The sequence below is a fragment of the Pteropus vampyrus genome, unplaced genomic scaffold (genome assembly GCF_000151845.1).
Source record: "Pteropus vampyrus isolate Shadow unplaced genomic scaffold, Pvam_2.0 Scaffold91, whole genome shotgun sequence".
Classification (NCBI taxonomy): domain Eukaryota; kingdom Metazoa; phylum Chordata; class Mammalia; order Chiroptera; family Pteropodidae; genus Pteropus; species Pteropus vampyrus.
In genome coordinates, this window is record NW_011888872.1 from 4,809,661 (window position 1) to 4,832,682 (window position 23,022).

Consider the following 23,022-nt stretch of genomic DNA (forward strand, 5'->3'; position numbering starts at 1 on the left):
ACAGGGGAAATTGTTTCATTGCTTCTGGTGTTTTCCCTAAGCAAGTCAGCGCTCATCAGAGATATTCTATTTCTTACGCCTAGATCCAGATTCTGATTGAGTCTATGAAATCTGTTAAATCCAGGTGTATTATATGTGATTAAAAAAGAATTTCCATATTCTGTGTAAATAAAATTTTATTTTTTGTTAAAATATATTTCTATATCCATTTTGCTATTTTATGTAGATGCCACATCCTTTGAAGACATAAGTCCACAAGGTATTAGTGATGATTCTAGTACGGGATCAAGAGTTCATGGTAAGATATGAACTTTATTTAGAGAATACATATTACATACAGAATGAGAATGCTAAGACTCTTGCATTGAATCCATGAATGTGGCATTGCCAGCAAGCATGTTTTATCTGACCTGCATCTCATAGCTAGCTACCTCTGCCATTTCTTCAAACCTAATAAAACTCCCTTTGTCTCTTTTTAAGGTTGCTGCTTCATCTAAATTGTCTCTGTTTTAGTCAAGGTCATTTATAAAGTATACCTGCACAATGCTGAAAAGTAATTTTTTTGCCATTTTGGTATAAGTTTAAAGTTTTAAGAGTTATTTTTTATCATTGGTTTAGAAAGATACTTTGGTAAAGGGTGAACCTCTAAGAAACCACATTTTCTGCAGTGTTGACCATTTTAGGTTTTTAAATTTCTGTCTGAAAAATATACCGAAAAAATCTTACCAAACTAAATAATTAACAATAAATAGATAACATATTAAAGGAATTTCATGAGTAAGCAGGATTTTAAGAAGCAGGATAGGGCTGTGTTCACTGTGCAGTTGTGTCCCTTGTATGGCTAGGAATACAAGACATTAAATGTGCAGATAGATGGTCATAGTCCTCCTGTTCATGGCATCTCTGCAATGTGCAGGGTTCCTTGTCTGATTTGTTGTAAGTGACCTAATCACTAACTCTTTTTTTTTTTGGCCTGTCACTCTATTCAACTAAAACAGTCCTCATTTCCATCTAGAAATTATACTCTAAATGTGCACTTAATCTTGTTTCAGATGTGTTGTATTCTGAAATGTCTTACTGAACTGTGGAAATGTCTTTGCTTCTAATCTATAAAATTCCACTGTCTTTGGGCATGCTCAGCCTGTGAAAATATGCATGATTGCTTCCTCAAATCATTCTGTGATCAGAACGTAAAGTTTAGTGTCACCAACTAGAAGTTTTATCGCACTGTCTCCTGATTTTTTCATTTAGCTTCGAGACCAGCCAGCCTTGATAGTGGCAGAACATCCACTAGCAATAGCAATAATAATGCTTCACTCCATGAAGTCAAAGGTACGCTGTAGGTAAATTTATTAATGTGCTCAATCCATTTCCAGATTTAAAAGGGAGATTGATCAAGTTTCTTGGGTAAAGTATGAAATCCAAATCGTCTACATTTGGAACATCATTCTTTTGAACATTTTATACTTTTCACATTGTAATACAAATGTATTTCAATGTATACAAATGTAAAAACAGGAGCAGTTATATTGGTTTCCATTTTTCATCTTCACAGATAAAATATTTTTATTATAATATTTATACTTCAAAAAATACCTGTAGGTCCTTATTTTACTTATGTTTTGTCTTGTCATTAAAATGGTTGTCCTTAATTTTCTCATGATGCATGTACATCGAATTCACATCATAAAAAGTGTTTTAGAAATACTTAATTTATCCATGTAATAAGGGGAACTATTTGAGAAGGCAATTGTGTGTGTGTGTAACAAGAGCCAAGTGGTTGCCTATAGCTCATAAAAGAATTATTTCAAGATTTTTCCCCTTAATTTTTTAATATGCATTCCAAGGTGAGGTTTTTATGTGATGTCTGGAACTCTTGACTAATACCTATTTCCTTAAAGGTATACTGCCTACTCAGGTCTGGAATTGTTTAATAGATTATAAAAATTAGTTAAAATAGTTATTCTCTACAGTCCAGAATTGTCAAATAATAATGAATGCAATTGTTCTATTGCTTTTTGTATTATAAAATTCTTTTGTCTCAGTTTTAGTTTTATTTTATCATTAATGCTATGACTTTGTTATTATGATAAAAAAATCCAATTTCAAAGAGGGATTATTTTTTCATTTTTATAATCATGTTTATATATCTAGTACAAAAATGTAGTCTAAAAATGTAACAAAGTATTTCTTTTCTGATTTGAAAATTTAAGAAAATGCTATTTTTATAAAATTGTTATATAACTTGAGCCAAATTCTTTCATGACCTACTTTACTCTCTCGGATTAAGAAACTATAGAAAGTTATATTTTCTATCTCAGTACTATACCTGTATATACATGTGTAGTTTGCTGTTAATCAAAATGAATCAGTACTCAAGGAATAGCATAAACTTTAGAGAGTTTTTTTTCTAGAACTAGTAATTTGCATCCTCTGCAGTTCCTCAACCTCAATTGAGTCTTAAGGCTTAGAGCCACCATACCAGCAATGGAAAGCAGGAACAGTCAGATGATTCAGACATTAAATAAAGAATAAAATACTGCATATTTTATTTTATTTTTTTACTAGAATTTTCTAAGTAATTATATCTTATCTCCTTGCTATTTAAGTTAAAAAAAAATTTTAAGGTTATTCATTAAGGATGAACAGAGAAACCGTCAAACAAGGAGTAAAGACTATCAAAAGGCAAAGAATTAGAATTTTTAGCACTTAGAACAGTTTCTGGTTTTAACATTCTGAAATAATTTAAAATTCATATAATCATGTTTACTAAATTGTGTGGTATTTTACAATTATAGTTGACCCTTGAACATATATGGAGAGGGTTGTGGGGTCAGCACCCCTAACTTCCATGTTGTTCAAAGGTCAACTTGTATTCAAACCTGAATTTTAAAAAATGTGTTATTATTTATTCATTTACTCACTCATTAAATGTATTAAGTACCTGCTTTGTATGTTTAGGCTCTGAGTATAGTGGTGAAAGCAAGTCTTTGACCTTGCAGAGCTTATAATTGTCAAATTGACCAAATAAGGAAACAGGCTATGGTAGTCTGATAAGAAAGTCGATGGTAGACAAAATAAGCAAGCAGTTGTTAGACTGATGAAAGATAAACATAGTTTACTAAGCATTTCTAAATAAAGCTTGAAAGTCAGTTTAGCTCTTCATAAGAATCTAGTCAGCAAATGTTATTCCTATGTAGTTTTAATTTCATTTCTATTACTGAACTTTTAACACATCATCTACTCCAAAAGCAGGTGCAGTTACTATCCAAAGCAGGCCACAAAGCCATAGCAGTGGAGAATTTAGCCTGCTTCATGATCATGAGGCTTGGTCCAGCAGTGGTAGCAGTCCGATTCAATATTTGAAAAGACAGACCAGATCAAGTCCAATGCTCCAGCACAAAATGCCCGAAACACTAGAGAGTCGAGCACATCATAAGATCAAAACTGGTTCCCCTGGAAGTGAAGTTGTTACTCTACAACAGTTTTTGGAAGAAAGCAACAAACTTACCTCAATACAGGTCAGTAACCTTAATTTAATTTAGGTGGACATTACAAGTTAAATTTCTGTGATTGAACTTTAGAGCTTTTTTTTTAAAGTTAAAAGTGTGTTTAGATACACTAGCAATTTTATATCACAGTTTAATATATCAGGAAAGTAAAAGCATGGCTGCTATTCATTAAACTGCTTTGATTTTTTTTCTTTTAACAGATAAAGTCCTCAAGTCAAGAGAATCTTTTAGATGAAGTAATGAAAAGTTTGTCTGTCTCTTCCGACTTTTTGGGAAAAAGCAAACCAGTTAGCTGTGGTCTGGCCAGGTCAGTAAGTGGAAAATCCCCAGGAGACTGCTATGATAGATGGACAACTAAGCCAGAACAATTTGTGAGACCTGGTCCCCGAAAGACTGAAGATACCTACTTCATTAGTTCTTCAGGAAAACCTATACCAGGAACTCAAGGAAAGATAAAATTAGTAAAAGAAACTTCTTTGTCACGACAATCAAAAGATAGTAATCCTTACGCCACTTTACCTCGTGCAAGCAGTGTGATCTCTACTGCTGAAGGAACTACTCGAAGGACAAGCATCCATGATTTTTTGACCAAGGACAGTAAACTACCTATGTCAGTTGATTCATCACCAGCTACTGCTGCTGATAGCAACATCACTGCAGCATCTAGTGAGTACCGTTTACACCAGTGGTCCTCTCATACACTTCACAACCCAATACATGCTGTAGGTTCTCATGCACGAAATGATTTAGCTACAGATATGCCTCAGTCTCCATATGCCCAGGCTAGAAACTCAACAACAGAAAGGTCACATTTTCTAAACCAAACTTTTGCTGCTATTAATATGTCTAATGATGCATTTGGAATATCAGCTAAAGATAGCATAGAGTCATTTACTGTGGCTCATCCATCTCAGCCATTTTTATCCCTGAATACAGAGTTAGTTAGTAACATAAGTGGGTTACCTCCCAGGCCAATCATCAGAGTAATTGATCAGGCTTCTGCCTCTTTGGATAAAGCTGAACAGAAAGATAATGGACAGTTTTCTGATAATCAGAACCCTAGTAAAAGTAACCCACAGTCTTCTGTAGATAACAGTGATCTTATCACTCCTGCATGCCTCTATCCTTATGACACAGAAGCTGCATTGTTGGTTTCTGAGGATAATCAAACTGTTTGGTATGAATATGGTTGTGTATGATCAAAACTGCACAATATAATACTGATGTTATTTGACATGCACTATACTTCTCTAATCTGATTTGAAGAGCTGCTTTTGAAAAGTATCATTTGTCTAGGTTCATATTTTTATTTTGAATTTGTGGCATAGTGTTTGGCTGTACATGATGGCTTGTGTATAAATGTGAATGTGTAACCACACTCAAAGCCTGCATGAAATATTAATTGCATTGTACATTTTCTGCATGACTTTAAAACCTTAACAATACATGTTCCTCTTTCACATTTCTTGTTGCCCGATAAGAGATTGTTACTTTTAGGAGCATGTTAAAATAGTTGCATGCTATAATTACCAAGAAAGCATTTCCAAGTCATATTTACTTCATTGCTTCCAAAAAAGAATGCTCATTTCTCTCCCTTTCTCCCTTTTACTTCCCTTCCCTCCCACCCACTCTTCTTCTCACTACTTTTTTTCCCAGAATGTGCACTTCATATTGCACATGTATAGGAAAATAAGTAAAAAATGTGATTTTTTTTTTTTTGCCATTTAATGTCTTCTGTTTTATTTTCAAAGAAATAGCTAATAACTCAATCCTCTATGCAGCAAATATTAAATACTGCTCATATTTATAAAATTATTCAGATTTAAAACGTCGTTAATACTTATAAATCTAGTGTAATTCTTAAAAAACCCCATCTATTTTTAATGTGACTTATACAGTGACTAGGAGCATTTGTAGTAATTCGATTTCTTCTTTGCACTTCATTTTCTTTCAATATTACTTTTTTACTTAGAATCAGTTAACACAGTAGTTTTTCCAGGTTTTTTTAATATAGAGTCAAAAAATAAACTAATCATACTCAGTGTGTTGGAAATTTGCATTTTTTGTCCAAAAAAGGGTAGCAAGTTTACAAAGTGGTGATTGTTACTTCTATAATTCTGTAATTTATTATTAAATTATATATGTCCTTAAAACAATTTTCTAAAATGAGTACTTTTGTGCTAAAATAAAATTAGGATTTGTAACCATTTAAACAAACAGGTATGTGTTTAGTAGAATACATTTAACTCTAGTATCATAAACTTTAAAATTATCTTGCTGTGGTCAAGCACTTTTAAAGCAGAATCAGCTAAACTCGAATCTCTATCTCCCAGCATTAAACAAAAAGATAGTCTATTTTATTGTCATAGCCCTGATCCACTTACTTCCAGAGGAGTATAATTTCACTTTGTCTCTAGAATATTTTTACCATTTTGATTCAGCCTATATATTACTAATAATAACAACCTGGCATCTGGAAGGAATGCTTTGAAGTGTAACTTTCTAAAGAGGGAGAAAATTATTATTTACTACATGTTGTTATATTAATTATTGTTATTAATTGGGTCAGAGAAAATCAATAGAGAATCTTTACCTAGTGAAATTTGCATCCTTTGTAAATTAAGCCATCCTTTTACTTACACAAGATCATTTCAGGGGGTAGGTCCATTCCATTTATATCTTTGACCATACTTCTCATAACCAGCTATTACTAAATATGGTGCTAGAGCAGGTAGTCAAATGAGCATAATCAGAAATGTTCATATTTTTTAGTATCACCTAATATATTTTCTATGTGAATATATCAATCTATTTTATTGTCATTTGTTTCACAGTCAGTTCTAACATTTTAACTGTTTTTGTGTCCCTTTTTTTTTCATAACCTGGTAATAAAACTTAAAGATAAATATAGGTAATATTAGATGGAGGCTATATATGATGCAAATATAATAGTTATTATTATTTCTTTTCCACATCGAGTCAAATTTTATTTCACAATTCAACTTTTTAAAGATTATAAATCTGATACTTTAAATTTAAAATATTAAATTTATGCAGAATACATTGAAAAATCATGTGTGTTATATTAAAAACTATAATTATTTTAGAAAATTACACTTGCAGGAAAGAAGTATTTGCAACCCAAATGGCTATATTTATATATGCAGCATGATTTCAAAATGCACATGCACACTGTGCATGCAAGATAGATACATATCATGTCCATGTGTCTTGATGATTGAGAATACAGACTAGACTTCCTCCAGAAACTATCACTAGGTGTGGAATCGTAAAACTCCCAAAACACTAGTTTCTTACCTGTTTCTTCATAGCATGGAGAATCAAATGTTTAATGGCGGGAAGAACCTTAGAAATCATAAAGAGCCAGTGTTTCCAAACTTCAAAATATCAGCATAGTACTTTCTATAAGTGAAATCTTACAAAGATGCCCCCAATTTAAAAAAAAAAATTTAAGATAAAAGTGATGCGACACTGACTCAGTTGAGCAGCTGCACATTTTTCCTCTGAGACATCTTCATGAATATCCTATTGCTTCACAAAGGATTATTTGAAAAAGTGTGTGGAGATTCAGTACACTAATTTTAGATGAAACTGAATAGCTTTCATATTCTTGGCTTAGGTTTCTAGAAATTATACCCTTATTATTTGTGTGACATTGTAAACTTACACTGTTCAGCTCTGGGTCCCCTTTGACCAAAACAATTTTCACTCTAAAAAGCGTAAGTAGGTATGTTATTTGCCCATGAAATATGTCTCAAACCCAGGCTTTCTTAGTACATAATACAAGTATATCATTGTAGATATTTTTGCCAATGCTTGTAAGATTCCTTTTTACCTTACCAACTGTAAGTGACCATTTAGTAAATAAACATAAGTAAACCTATCTGACACTAAGAAGGCATATTTATAGTATTTAAAATATAAAAATCAGTCTTTAAGTAATGAGATGTCTATCCAATTAAGAAATTTCCCAGAGTTAGATTCCTTCTCCTTGCCCTACTCAATGAGAACTTTTTTTCTTATCTTCATGAATTGCATTATGTTTAACCTTGATTAAATAACATGAAATGCTTTTTTCCTGCAGATGTGGACAAAGTACAAGAAAACAGAAATACAAAAAGCAGGTCTAGGGAGCAACAAAGCTCCTAATTCTTTTACCCACTACATGACATGTGGGCCAAGTGGTGAGTTTCTTGCTTAAAATGTAAATGAGATTAGTCTCATTTATACAAACTAACTGTATTAAGTATAAGAACAAGTGCATATTGCATTAACAGATGTAAATATTGCTTGCTTATTAATTCACGGCTTCTGTCTTAACTAGTAAAGCAAGATTATTTGATTGCTGTAAGTTTTTGCTTGTGAGACAGGAAACAAACCTTTAAAAATTATTTTCCTTTTTTCCCTCAATTTAAATTTGATTTCAGTAGTAAAGAATGTTTTAGGACGTCCTTTTTTAGTTTGAAGTCTTTTTTTCTGTATTAGGAATATGAATTTCCCACAATGTTCTTGATAATTAAAGAGGACAAACTAAATGCCATTCCTATGAAAAGCCACTCAGATAACTTGTCTCTTTCTGTCACTCCTTCCTATAGAAATATCTTGTGCATGCTGTTCTTATAGTGGCTGCTTCTCTGTATTTCATATCTCTCATCTTCAATCTTATATTTTCTTTCTTCTTTCTGCCTTTTAACTAAATACAGAGAGAAAAGTGTCCTTCGGTTTCTCAATATGAAGCCTTTATTTCTGAAGTAACAAGACACCCAACTATAGAAATCATTTTTTAAAATCTTTAAGGAGACTTTATACAACCCTGCGTGACTAGATCAGGCAAGAAATACAAACCTTCATTCCTTCCTTGAATCAAGGAGCACTACTGGAGTCAACTGCCAAAATTTTTAGAAGGTTTTAGGACTTACTATATATTGTACTGTTAAGATCTACTGAATAAAGGATGTTCTCTCACTAAAGACCAAGTGTTTTAAGGTTTCAAGAAGTACGCCAAGAACAGTCGTCTTCTGTCATTTGTTTATGAATTTATCCATGTTTGCTTAATGCTTCTGCTAAGTGTTAGCCGAAATCTAGCCATTTATATTTAGTGTGTAAATCTAAATTAAATGCTGTAGTATGTTGTGGAATGTACTATCTATCAAGATCCAGAAAACATTGTTTTGGCATGCCAGAGCCTTATTTGATTAGCAGACTGCATGTGTTGGTATTCTTTAATTTTAAGCCAGTTATTTTGATGCACTGCAAAAGAAATTCATTTTACTAGGTAAATCTGATAAATCCATAATGAGATAGGAATTATAAAAAGTTTACCGTAATATTAATCTTTCTATATTCTCCATTAAGCAGCACTAAGCATTCACACATGGATCCCAGTTAGAGTGTTTTTCTGAAACTTTTTTTTTTTAGTAAAGTGGTTTTCCAGCAAATGGCATTCCCAAGATAAAGCTGTTGTATTTTAACTCATTCCCTTCTTTAGTATTGGGTTGTATATGTGTTTGTTTTTTTTTAACTTGAGAGCTGACTGTTGCTTAAGAAGTATTCTTATGGCAAAAATAATGTAAATAATTTACTGTGATCTGCATTTTTCCAGGAACTCACTTATTATTAAGGTTATCACTTATTAATAGGAATTTTTGTTTTTGTCCTTTATAATATTGCATTAAACTTGCTAACTATTATTGGTACTTTTGAAATATTTGTATGCATTTGTTACCTTAAACATTTGAAAGAAGCACAAAAAAGTAGACTTAGTTAACCCAGGGAAACATCAATTTTTTTGTAGTTCCAATTTTATATGTTTATTTTCTTATATCAAAAAATGCATTGATACCTCTTAATGCAAATTCATTATTTAACATAAATATCAGAATAATATTAAAGATCTGAAATGAGAAAGGTACTTTTTTTAATTTTAACAGTATACTTCTTAGGCTCTCCTTACCAGCTCTAAAAATCTTTTTGGAATAATTCCATATTCCACATTGTGTGGTTTATGAACTGTTTTATCACTAATGTAGCTCCCATGAGAAATGTGTCTCCTACTCTCCCTCTTACATATATATACATATATTTTTTTTCGTACACCAGTAGCATTGTTGTGTTCATAGTCTACTTTCAGAAAGACCATTAATGAAAAGACAATGTATAGTTGACCAGAAATTGAAATGGAAGTTAGCGAACTTGGATTTACTAACTTAATGCCACCATTAACTTAGGTTTGCCACCAAATTATGCTGTAAAGTTCTTTTAAACTCTTGGATGAAAGGTGCTATGTAATGTAAATACAAAGGATTCTTACTAAAGTACAAATGTTGCACAACAGACATATTTAAAACCTATTCTCTAGACTTTGAAAAATCTCTCCATCATGACTCCCTAGATTCAAGTATCAAATTGATAATGGGCATCATGGCAGTCTAGAGACACTTGCATGTAAAAAATGTAAATTCATTTTTAGGTGGATAAATGGAAAGTAAAAATAGAAATTATGTTTTAGCTAAAATATAGTGAGTAACTTAGATTTATATTAACTAGCTTCTAATTTGCACAACTAGGACACATCCCGGGACAATTACTGAAAGTTGAAATTTAATGAGTAGGAGGTGGCCCAGTGAAGGTGAATGATATCACAGCTTGACCTGTCCAGGACACTAATATCCTAAAATAGAGAACTTGCTAACTTAAATAGCATATTATTGCTTCTAGTAGAAAATGCTATAGGGCAGCCTATAAAGTACTGAATCTCAGTCAGCTGACCCTGTTAGAGATACAACCAAGGGAACATTTGAGACTGCAAAAATAGGAATATTCTCAATTATATTCATCACCTTCTTCATACCATTTCAAGAAAGGACCAGATAATAACCACATGAATATTTTGCTTGCTCCAAAAGATACCATCAGAAGCAAACTTAGTAGGAAGTCATTCTTTTCCTTTAGATAAACTATGTCTGCCAAACAAAATAGTATGGCCAACTAGAAACTAACTGGGGCCACTTTACTGATTGTGGTCTGACATGCTTTTAATTATATGTCTCTATTCTACATCTACACCTAAGCCCCCTAGAAAATGGAAGAATTCAATATACAGGGTAAGAGCTGCAGCCCAGAGCTCGAGTTAAGGGCTTCAGATCTGGCCATGTGGAAATGTTTGGTCCAAGTGTTTGAACTGGTGGTTACCAAAGAGTTCATGAAACAGGTTTGTATGTAGCACCTTTCATGCAACGCATAGTAAGAGCCTATTTAAATCACTGTGCATATTACAGAATTGCAGCCACCTCACAAATGAAATATTACAGCCTGTAACTTCTTAACAGTTTATGTCAGGAAGTGAAAAGGAAATTGTACCAAATCTGGAATTACAATGAGGAGTAATAATGTATGCTAAATGACTTTTGTATTTTAAGTTACTTATGAGAAAAATGGTGAATTTTTGTGCTTTTCTTTTCTGCTACACTTAGTCCTAAGATGTATTTTTTCTTTAAGCCTTGACTGAATAATACAAAAGGAGCCCATTTTATAATATAAACCTTGATGTACATGTTGAAATATCTGGACAATGAAAATGCCTTAAAAGGAATGCTTATGGATAAAGTTGCACTTACAACACCCTTTAACAAAACGTGATCTTAAATTGTCTTTGTTTTCTACTAAGGGTTCTCTTTCAATGTTTGCCATTGTACTTATAACTGTTATTAAATACCAAATCAAATAATATAAAAGCTGTAACATTTCCTTTAAAAGAAATGCCACTGACGGATTTGGAGTTGAAGAGCAAAACGTTTATTACTTGGCAGCACCAAACATCAGCCAGATAAGTCTAGTTTATAACAAGAGACACCATCATCTGATTTATCTTTTTAAAAGCATTCATTATTTTTTATTTTAGTTTTTAACTTTATTTTTTTAAAAATTTGGTTGGTTTAACATTCACTTTTCAAACTGATATAAAAATAAAACAAAAGTGATTTTTTATAACAAGTGGTTAGTAATCATTTAAAAATTATAAAGTATAACTTAGCCAAATATTCTTTCCTTTCCCTTTGCCTGGAAAACCTATTTTCAGACATAACCCATAACCCTTTTGGATGATCTGTCCTCATCAATTTGTGATGAGTATTGGAAATTTTAGGAGAAAGAGAATTTAGCAGTTCTGTCACTCCTAAAATAGGTTTAAACATATTAATAGATTGTGCAAATCGGTATCTCTCTTTTTCACTTACAGCCTAAGGAGGCAGAATGTTGGCGATGCCAACCAGCCTTGTGTTCTTGGGCAGGTCTGTCTGTCTGGGCCTTTTAATCCACCAAAAGTTGGGGAAGACCAGTTATCTAAGGTCCTCAGTGTCTGATTCTATTCATTAAACCTTATATGCAGAGCAACCTAAAACTTACTCTTTAGAGATATAGTACAGATTAGGTAAAACTAATATGGCAACTCAGAATAAGGTTATCATTTATGGAAAGTATTTCTATAAGATTTCTGCCATGAATAGACTTATAATTTCTAATCATATATATCAAGAAATGACAAGTTTTTACTTTTATTTTTGCCTTCTAGTAGCAAATCGATATAAACTAAGTATAGTACCTCTACTACATGGAAATTATTTTTTGAGTGATCAAATTTAGGAAAACATGAGAATTTTCATGACAAGACCTCTAGACTATTTTTGTAGTCTACTCCAGACCATCAACTGATGAAGAGTTTTGTTTAATTGAGCTGAACAAAATGTCAATTTCCTATTTTTGAACTAGCTTCTATGTGTCAACTGACAGTACATAATCCTGGGATCTTTTACTTTCCTTATGCCATAACTGAAAGGGGATGAGTAAATTTTAATATATCCTAGAAGAAACTTGTTTGTGTTCACATTTGAGTTAACAAAAACTAAAATCCTTCTTAATGGCCTGTGTATATTATGCTATTGAGTTTTAAAATGTAATTTCATTAGTATAATGATTACAATTTTCCATCCCTACTCTTGTGTTTTTAGATTAATATTTTCTAAAGATATACTTTTTAAAAAGTTAATTTTTTTTCTGGAAAAAATTACTGGTTTAAAAACAAACACCCAGTAATGGAAGGTTTTAGCTCTTGTCCTTTGTTTTAATTATCTTGCTTAAGAATTCTTATTCCTTAATCCTCATTCTCCAATGACAACCACTATCAACAATATATTCTTATATTCCTTTTGATTTTTTCCCTACATGTACACTATTATATGCATAATTTTATATATGCTGTTTTACACTTGCTTTTTTTCAGATACAATAAACACTAAAGAAAATGTAGAACAGTTAATCTTAGTTAACTAATCTTAGTTTTGATGTTAATTTATTCTTAATTTTTGAAGGCATTCCTGTAGTAAATCATGGGGGTAGGAGTGGGATATGAGCTAACACTACCTCAATACATCTTTTTAAAAATAGTCCCCTTAAAATGAAATATTCTTCCTAAAATGGTTTAGTCACCAAAACCAAGGTGCTAAATATTATCACTTTTAATGCTTTTTACAAATTACAAATAAAAACAGCTTTCAGAAACATGTATTCTAAATATTGGCCCAATTAGTTTTTATCAAAATTTAGTATTATGGGATCATGTCCTGTCTTCTTCACAAATGTAACAAAGTCTTCAGGGCTCAATCCCATGGTTGCAGCATTGGTCATTGGATGAAAGTACACCTTTTCATGTCCACCTTCCAAAAAAGCAGAATCCAGTACAAATTTCACATCTCCATCATCACAGAAGAGTGCCAGGGGTGTGGCACAGCCTTGGCCAACTTTTAGTTTTTCTAGCATGGCTGTTTCATCAGCAAACCGCAGATTTCCACTCCCAACACCTAACTGCTTGGCAAGATCATTTAAATTAATTTGTCTATCATGAAGAACTGTCACCAACCAATAGCCCTTTTTCTTTTTGTCTTTAAGAAATAAGTTCTTACTATGGGCTCCTTTCAAATGTTGGATATGAGGCATCATTTCTTCAACTGTAAATACCTGTAAAATGTCATATGAGAAATTATATGCATGTATACAGTTATATGTATTTTTGCTTGCTGGGTGAAAACAGCAAGGTTAGGAAGTACTCAACACCCTGGATTTCACTGGTAGAGAGACCCATTACCAAATAATTATAAGCACTTACTATCTCAATTCCTCATATTAGGACCTCAAGTAATGTCTCTGGGGTCAATTCTCTATTCCAGTGTGCTGGCCAAGCCCTGACATTCCTAAAATGCTTTTTGTTTTTAAACTTTTGGTACTGAAAGTTCATAGCAGCCCAGACTCCTATTCCTAAGCATTCTGTTACATCCAGACCAGGTGTCAACCTTCAATCCACAAATATATAACCACGGTGAGAGTGAGGGGGCAGGGAGTGAGACCCTAGACTAATAGAGAACATCAGAAAAGCTGGCAATATGCACAGATAAAGAAGGGGAGAGTATGTGGACTATAGGGAAGGAAGGTCAAAGAAAATAAGTTTTCGTGATAAATTGGCAAAGTTGAGTGAAACTGAATTTTAATGTATTTCTGTACCCTTTGAAAAATACCATATTTAGCTATTATCATTAGCTGTTACTCAAGCCTTGGGTAAAAACTATGTCCCTGAACCACTGAAGTTACACATTGGTTCTTCTAAGTATTTGCAAATCTTCATATCTGTACGCTAAATCACGTTAAAAAAAAAAAAAAAGCCAAACTCTAACCTTGGTGTCTCGCTGTATGCATGATGCCTGCCTGATAAATCGTAGGCACTTCAGAGACGGTTTACTGCTTGGTAACTTTACACATAAAGTGGACACACTGATCAACATCCCACACCAGTGTAAAGTGCTCAAGTTCTCAATATGTTGTACTAATCAACGTGGAATGTTATAAAATCACGCCAAGAGGAAAACAAGTTCTCTCGAAAGGCCTTTGATATTCCTGTCAGGTCTCTTTCAAACTCTAGAACCCGGGAAACGCCCTAGAATGGACATTTCTGCGGCATATTACTCCTGGGATAGGTGGTTTTGGCGGCCTCGCCCCTTAGACGGTGCAGCGGGGCCTACCCACTCCGAAGGGCCGGGCTGTCCCGGCAGGAACTCCTCACCTCCGGGTGTTCCACCACCTCCGTGCGGATGGCGAGCGCGCCGAGCCGCTGCTCGAGCGCCGCGCGCAACTCAGCGCCTGCCATGCTGCTGTCGTGGTCGGCGGGAGAGACCCTGGGAAAGGAAGTGCCCGGCTTCCCGGGAGGCTGAGGCGGAAGTGCCTGGAAAGACTAAGTCCGCCGCCGGAAGCCCAGTGCCGGCGCCTTGCCGAGGTGGGCGGTGCCATCTTCGCGCTCCTCTCCTTGCGGGTTCCTGAAAGTTGTGGGCGGAGACAGCCTTTCAAGTCTGAGTTCCTGTCTCACGGGAGGAAGGCTCCTTCATTCTCGTGTTTTTCTCCTAACCCTGCTTCTGCTTCGTGGGTCCAGTACATCTGCTCTTTAAGTAGAATCAGAGCCGGTAACCAGGTTCAGTTTAGGGAGCGTTGACCTTGTTGAGTGTCTGACCTCCAGTAGACACGAGAGATGAAGCGGGCAGAGACTCCTCACCTCGTTCTCAACTACATTGCTCCCACTGTTTCGGTACTGGAAACCACCTATAGGAGGTAGCCTTGTGAGTAACGTGTTGTTGAGACCATCTGGACATTAGGTAACCAAACCATATTAAGTCCTCTATATAAACTCTTAAGAATCTGGATGGAGACCTCATCTTGCAGCCAACCGAGACAAGCTGCCTAAGTAAGTTCCCTTGCTTATTAAACCCGTCACCTACCAATCTGGAGTGGCCTGCCTCTTAGGGTTACTGCTTGTACTCTGTGTAGGGGGACCAGTTCCTGATTTCACCAGGAAAACTCCCTGAGGTTCCCTATCCTTACAGGACTTATCAACTTTTAATTTATAAATTATAATTTTACATTTTACCTTTTCCGAAAGTTAGTTTTTGTTATTATTGATCTGTGAATAATTAGCTGTGGCAACCAAAACAACTTTTTCAGAAGCCCTTTGCCTACCTCTTGGTGGGCTGTTTTCCACTGTTCTGCGAAACCTTCACTCCTTGAATGAGATCTGAACTTTCACGTTAGGGTTTCATTTAGACTAAGCCTCAAATCTCAAATTAAACAGATATTCCTAGGGACATTTCACTATGGCGTGAGTGAATTTAAGTCATTTCTGGGGTGCAAATTGAAGGCCTGGAAAAGGAAGCCTCTTAAGACTCAGCAAAGTGAGTCCTCATCTGTATAACATCCTTGACAGAAAGTGTGAAATAGGAGAAAATCAGGTCGGACTTCACAATTTCACCCAGAGTTGGCCTTGGATAGCCCACAGTAGGGGACTCTCACCTAGTTTAGAGGAGGCAGAGTAGATCAAGGGAGGCCTCTCTGAGGAAGTGAAGCTTAAACTGAGATCTGAAAGATGAATAAGAATTAAGTGGACAAAGAGAGGAGAGAAGAGTGTCCCTGGTAGAGGAAATAACATGACACTGTGTGCAAGGATGCAAGGAAGCAAACCAAGGAAGCAGCATTGAAAGACAGTGTGATTGACCTGCAAAGAGCAAGAAGAGGGAGACATGGCTCCATTTCCCACACAGTAGAGCTGGGAACTAAAATTCTCACTTGCTAAAAATACATTTCTTGAAGGGATAATCTCTGGCTAATGGAACTGTGGGTATTTTTAATTTTTTCTTTATTTTTTCTGTATTCTAAAATATTAAAAATATTAAGCATATATAATTTTTATAATGGGGAGGGGAAATCAATAAGTTACTAAAAATAAATTAAACCAAGTCTGAAAAATATTAAAAGATGTTATTAATATAACAAATATAAGGTAATATAAACCAGGTCTTCGCAACCAAGATTACATGAGAATGTTTTCAACAAAGACTTCAAAAGAGAAGAAAATTAGATGTAGAAAAGTTATTAAGTGGGCAGGCTGAATTAAATTACCTCCAAATTGAAATATGAGATAGATGAATACATTCAGTTTTCTTGCCTGGGAAAATACTGGTTTCATATAACATAAAACGTGTGTAGTAGATGACAACTTGGTTAAGCAGAGAAGTAGCATTCGTTTTCTTTTGTTCACTTTAAACATCATTTAAAATTGCATGGTCATAAGGAAGGTTTACTTCGGGTAGGAATTGTTTCCAGACACTACTGTGATCCCCAGGCACAGGGTGGAGCAGCAATAACTGTACTTAAGGAAACCTTGCAAAGGGAGGCCAGGTCAGCAAGGCATGCTATGAGGTCCCTTCAAACCAGTCTTAACTTTGCTGACCTAGTGAACTCTACATAAATGAATGGAGCCTTACAGTCAATTTTATTACATGATCTATAGGCAGTTCTCACAGCAACCCAAGAAAACTATACAAAAGTACTATTTTTTCCTATTTTGCATATGAACGGGATATTTTCAAGTCTAGCATTTCAGAATAGTTTAATTGAGTTAGATTTATGGAAACTAGTTTGGATTTTTTTTTTTTTTTTTTTTACAGTAAAAAAGAAAAGTTTTATTAGAAGAGAAAGTACATTTCCAGACATGGAAGTGGGCCTGAGCAAGGGAAGCGTGACTCAAAAGGCCTAGTTTGGAATTTCTGTCGTAGTCTTACTGGCTAAAAAGAGAAATTTCATGTGATTTTAATGCGTTAAATTACCTTGTAAGTGGAATGTATTTGTATAAATTTTAATAAAAATATAAGATTGAGACCAGAAATCACAGATTTTTTTCCTCTATCCTTGCTGATTTGATTTACCTATTTATAGCAAATGCCGATTTGAGTAAATATTAATAAATACATCTTTGAAATGTATTAGATGTAATGTAAGAACAAAAAGGGCCAATTCAGTCAGAAACAAACTCATATTTAGTATTTCTCCAAAATATAATGTAGCTTTCTTTTTTTGAGTATAAAAATATTGTTTAATGTTATTTAACAAGTTACATAAATTTATTTTTAAAATGTTTTAAAATACTTTTAAAAACATACATGTTTATTTAAAAAATCAGACCATGGAAAAATATACAAAAAGATTTAAGTCACAGGTCTTTACATATATTCATATCAAATATATTATGTGTATATATACTCTATATAATTATATAATGCTGTTTATTTCTAATTTTATCTGTTCAACACAATTACATAACATACAATATTTTTTGATCTCCTTTTTTCACCCGATAGGTATCTTTCTATGTCAGTAGAGATCTACATTGTTACTTATAATGGCTCTATAGTATTCCATGTATTTACCCAGCTCCTCATTTGGATATTTTCTAATGTCCAATGATTTACATTCTAAAAATTTCCAAATTTTCCATATTATTACAAATAAAGATGTGATAATTATCTTTTTCTATATCTGTATATCTTTGCATGATTATTTCATTTATTCCTTAGAGTAAATTTCCAGAGTGCAGTTACAGAGTATAGACATTTAAATTGATAGCTGTGGCCAGTTGCCCTCCAGAATGGTTTCATCAATTTACGGTATGAGAACATTCTCTTCTCCACATCTTAATTAGCAATTATTTGATTACCAGAGTCAAGGCTATTAAATAAGCAAACATGCTTTTGCATTGTGTTTTTAAGATTTAGGAAAAATACCAGTATCACTTACATTTACTAATGGTAGAATTATGTATCTATAGACATTAAATAGCAACTTAATAACTTCAAGATAAAATATAAGCTCCACTAGAATTAAGTAAAAGTGCAGGGGAATGCAGTCATTTTTGTTTACTGTATTCACTGATGGCTCCTGAGGGAAAGAAAGTTGAGTTGAGGTATGCTCAGTTATTCTCAAATTTAGTAAATCAAACCCATCTCCTCAGAATCTGAATGAGTAAGGGGGCAGAAGAAAGGCCCAAAATGCATGAAATGAGCTCTTCACAGAAAAGCACTTCAAGAGTAGGGAGGAATTGTTCCCAATTTACAACCTTAATTAATCAAGTATTGTGAATGTTTTCCCAGTTGTAGCTTTTCTTTTAATTTTGTTTTTAATAACTTGACAGTATAGACATTTAAAATATTTATGTATATATTCTAATCCAGATTCGCAAAGTGTAGTCCCCAAACCAACATCATTGTCATCATCTCATACGTATGGCATTAGAAAATCTTGGCACGGGGCCAGCAATCTGTGCTTTAAATAGCCCTCCAGAGGATTCTGATGCCCACTTAAATTTGGGAACCACCGGGCTAATCTAAGTTTTTCCCCCCTATAGTTTCTGGTTTGGGAATTATGACTAGAAAGGTTTCCCCCACCCAAGTTTATAAGTGATATCATTTGCATTATCTTCTATTTTTATTTATCATTTAAATATTTAATTCATTTGGAATTTCCCACCACAAGAATATAATCTCCATGAGGACAAGAGTCTTCATCTATTTTATTTCTCTGTTTTATCCTAAAACTGTGATTAGTACATGATGGGCTCTTACTATGTATTTATTAACTATTGAATTAACTAATTTTGGTATAAGATGAGATACATCCTTTATAAAGCTTTCTTTGAAGCAATAAATATCAGGAAACTACAGTTGGCCTTTCAGTTAGTCTGGGTGGTTTAAAATGCCAATTGGCAATTTAAATCATTTCTTCAATTAAAAATAAATATACAAATAAATAAAAACAAAAAAAAATTTAAAAACAAAACGGCAATTGGCAATTCTAAGTAGAATAAACTTAATCAATGTGTGCTCACTGGTGGTGTATAACGGTTGTAATTCTTAGTGGCATTACATTTTTGGCACTGCTCCTAAAAGAGAAATTTAAATCTCAAAGGACTCTTAGTTGTGTTAAGAAAAATTATCTAAAATTTAGAAATAGGCAAAGATATTACCGTTTGTGCCTTCAGTGTGTCCTGCTGGGTTTTGTTTGGCAGACACTCTTGGGGATTATCTGATTCTCCAGGAATGTACACCTTTGATTAATTTGGTATTTATTTTCTTTTAGTATGCAGATAATGTACAACTCTGTAAAGGTAGGTCTTAATGTATAAAAAACTGGTATTAATATAAGTGAATTTTGCCCAGTAGCAGTGCAAATGATTTTCGTCTCATAGAAAAGATAACCCCAAAAGTTCTAGCTTTATTGTGCTCCAGGATATTAGTCAATTTTGTATATTTATTAGCAATCTTATTCAATCATTTATTCTTTTAGCCACTGTAAATACTTGCACTTCCTAGTTCTCTTCAAATGAGGCTTACCAACTTGCTGGTTACATCATTAATGAGTCAAATACATCTTTAGACATATACTCCCTTTATATTTGAGTCATATTTTTTATTAAACTTTTCAAAAATAATACTCTGAGTTTAACCTTCCTCATTTTGTAATAAAGATATTGAACACCAGAAAGATTGTCTTATTCAAAGTCTTAATTAAACTAGTTAGTGGAAGAGATGGGACAAGAATTAGGAGTAAGGAATGTAGGATGGTGAAAGGATACAAACTTGTTATAAGATGAATAAGGTCTGATGATCTCATATATAACATGATGACTCTAGTTGATAACACTGTATTATACAATTGAAATTTGCTAAGAAAATAGAATTTGAATGTTCTCACCAAAAAAAGCAAAAAAGGTAAGTATGTTAAGGTGATGAATGTGTTAATTATGGGGGAATCCTTTTAAAACGTATATGTATGTCAGATCACACTGTACAGTAAATATCTTACAGGTTTGTCAATTATACTTTAATAAAGCTGGAAAAAGTGAAACTAAAGACTTTATAGCAAAAACGTTTTTAAGAGATGTAATTTTATAAAAAGAAATCAGTGAAGTATAATTTGATGAGGCTCAAGAGGAAGCCCACAGAAAAGCTTTGTGTAATGTGGATGTCAGTGGTAAAGAGATAACCACCTCATTGCTGAAGAAAATTCAGTGCAGACATCTTTAATGAGTATTGGTATGGCTTTTATTAGAGATTCCTAGAGATTAATGTCATGTTTTCCACAAGTACTATACAAAGTCATTACTCATTGTTTTCCATAAAGATAATTGTTGCTTTAATAGCAGCTAAAGTACTAACAGAAACACAAAGATTTACCATATACCATGGAGTACAGATTGATACCAGATTTAAGCTAAAAAATATTAATATTCATATGTTCAAAGGTAAAATCTCAAAGCTGGTTGAGATCCTAAAGATCTTTAATTCAACTTCTTCAAATATGGAAGTGGTTAAGAAACAGCCTTGGAATCAAACATGAATTTAGGTCCTTCTCACCAATCACTAAGGATATGGCCTGGGTAAGTTACTTAACTTCCTCAATGATATGCAATACCTTTGGTTTGTTAAAATTGTGCAAAAATAAGACATTCAGTCTTGCAGCATTGAATGAGATGACTATAAAGCATTAAGAACAATGTCTCATTCATAGCACATCGAATTAATGATGGCTATTATTATTATTATTATTATTAAGATTTAGTGATTGTCTCCAAAGCCACACATTTAAAATAAATTCACCTTACCAAAATGTGATCTCTAGATTACCAGTTTGTCACTGGGAGTGTTTGTTAAATCAAAGTCAAAGAAAACTGAATCATCAGTGGACCTCAAACCTGCTAATGTGCCAAAAACAACTGCTGTACAAAATATTAAATATAAGAAAATATTTATGACTAGTATGTAATTGGCAGTGAAAATATAGTTATGATTCTAACTATTACAATTTTAGATTGTCGTGATTCAGGTTCTCAAGTCTTTTCTAAAGTTTTAAAATTCCTGGCATTATTTCTCTAGCAATTTATATTGCAAGGTTTTTTGCTTTATTTTGTGAAGGCAATATATGACAATTGAAACAAAACAAAACAGATTTAATCTTGTAGTTTCGAACTGCCTTAATGCAGCCTTGAGCAGCTTCTCTTTGGAAGATACTTAGTTCTTGTGTCATTCTTTATGATTTCCTCTTCCTAGAACAAACCCAGTGAGGTGACTATAGCTCTTTCTAGAACTGTTGTGCAGGAGTGTACAGGGCAGCAATTCACTGCTTGCTCCTCTTGTAGAAGGCTTTTACCCCTAATTATCACCAAGAACTATAGTTGGTCTAGAGAATAAAGTGACCTAGCTCCTTACGGGAACTTTCAGCCAAGATTTTGAAACGCAAAAAAAAAAGTTAGTAGAGGGGGTAAGTTGAAAGGCAGAACTAACAAAAGATAAAGCCATTTGCTAGATAGGCTGCAATACAGCTGCTTTTCTGTTTTATTTATTTATTTTTACTCTTCTTTGGATTCAATTTTCCTCATGAAGTATGTTTTATGACCTATCATGTCAGAGGTCTGAGAAATGGCTTTCACCAAGAATATGACAGTATGAAACATTATTTTTGGTTAAGTCGTAAAAACAAAAAGCAGCATTTATAGTACGAATCTCATTTATGAAAAACTATGTGTACATGTATACATAGAGATAAATGGAATAATGTTCACCAAAATAATAAAATTGATTGTCTCTGGAGATGTGAGATTTAGGATTTGATTCACTTTTTAAAAAAATAAACTTTTAATTTTGGAATAAATTTAGATTACAGGAAAGTTGCAAAGATAGTGGAGAGTTCCTAAATGCCCTTCACCTATTTCCTCTATTGGTAATGTGTTATATTAACTATAATACATTTGTGAAAATTAAGAAATTAACACTGGGGTGTACAATTAGCTAAACTACAGACTTCATTCAGATTTCACAGTGTTTTCACTAATGTGCTTTTCTGTTCCAGGATTCTATACAGGCATTTGATCATCCTTAGTTTCTTACAATCTGTGATAGTTTGTCTTTTCTTGCATTTCATGACCTTGACAGTTCTGAAGAGTTCTGCTCAGGTAGTTTGTAGAATGCTCTTCAATTTGGGCTTGCCTGATGTTTTCCCCATGATTAGAGCAGGTTTATAGGCTTTTGGGAAAGATGCTATATGAGAAAGAGTGTCCACATTACAACATTTCAGGGGTTACATGATACCAACATGACTTTGCTGATTACATTCACCTTGATTAGTTGGTTTAGGTGATATTTGCCAGCATTCTCCACTGTGAAGTTATTAATTCCCTGTTCCATACTCTATTCTTTGGAAGCAAATCACTAAGCCCAGCCCACACTCAAGGTGAGGGGAATTAAGCTTTACCTCCTAGTAGAAGCTACAAAGATATATTATATGGACTCCTGTAGTATGAATTTGTGCCTTCTCCCACTTCATTCATTCATTCACTCATTTATACCAGTATGTACACACAAATACTTATTTGATACTTTGGGTTATAATCCAATACTGTTATTTTGTTAGTTAAATGTTCTCATCTTTGGCCAGTGGGAACTCTTTCAGGTTAGCTCCTCTGTTTTTTAAATTACCCTCGTTCCTTTTTTTTTTAAGCCCTTTTATTGCTTCAATTTTCTACATTAGCATGTATTATCATCATGATTAGAAAAGCATCAGTTATTTTCAC

General features: G+C 33.6%; 2 protein-coding genes and 1 long non-coding RNA gene across 10 annotated transcripts in view; 2 read left to right on the forward strand and 1 right to left on the reverse strand.

Moving 5' to 3' along the window:
• Positions 1–11,261, forward strand: part of CCDC88A (coiled-coil domain containing 88A) — a 110,815-nt gene extending 99,554 nt beyond the window's left edge. For 3 of the 7 annotated variants that reach the window (XM_023532862.1, XM_023532860.1, XM_023532863.1), the window contains 4 exons: positions 227–298; positions 1,252–1,332; positions 3,253–3,521; positions 3,713–4,721. In XM_023532862.1, the coding sequence (XP_023388630.1) occupies positions 227–298; positions 1,252–1,332; positions 3,253–3,521; positions 3,713–4,711 (1,421 nt within the window). In that variant the 3' untranslated portion in view covers positions 4,712–4,721. Of the gene's footprint in view, positions 1–226; positions 299–1,251; positions 1,333–3,252; positions 3,522–3,712; positions 5,670–7,617; positions 7,718–8,236 lie in introns of those variants that run through there. The other 4 variants (XM_011363952.2, XM_011363953.2, XM_011363951.2 and 1 more) reach the window with 4 other exon arrangements.
• Positions 11,262–13,027: 1,766 nt separating this feature from the next.
• Positions 13,028–14,796, reverse strand: LOC105294653 (prolyl-tRNA synthetase associated domain-containing protein 1). Of its 2 annotated transcripts, none has more exons than XM_011363950.2 (2): positions 14,641–14,796; positions 13,028–13,544 (listed from the first exon to the last, which is right to left on the reverse strand). In XM_011363950.2, exons 1-2 carry the CDS (start codon positions 14,722–14,724, stop codon positions 13,113–13,115), a joined length of 516 nt encoding a protein of 171 aa, XP_011362252.1. In that variant the 5' UTR covers positions 14,725–14,796; the 3' UTR covers positions 13,028–13,112. The 2 variants fall into 2 exon arrangements, with proteins under 2 accessions (XP_011362252.1, XP_023388633.1); XM_023532865.1 differs by lacking the exon at positions 14,641–14,796 and adding an exon at positions 14,255–14,614.
• Positions 14,797–14,875: 79 nt separating this feature from the next.
• Positions 14,876–17,286, forward strand: LOC111742311. The gene is made up of 2 exons (XR_002781273.1): positions 14,876–15,312; positions 17,069–17,286. It is a non-coding gene; the product is annotated as an uncharacterized LOC111742311 (long non-coding RNA).
• The last annotated feature ends 5,736 nt before the right edge of the window (positions 17,287–23,022 follow it).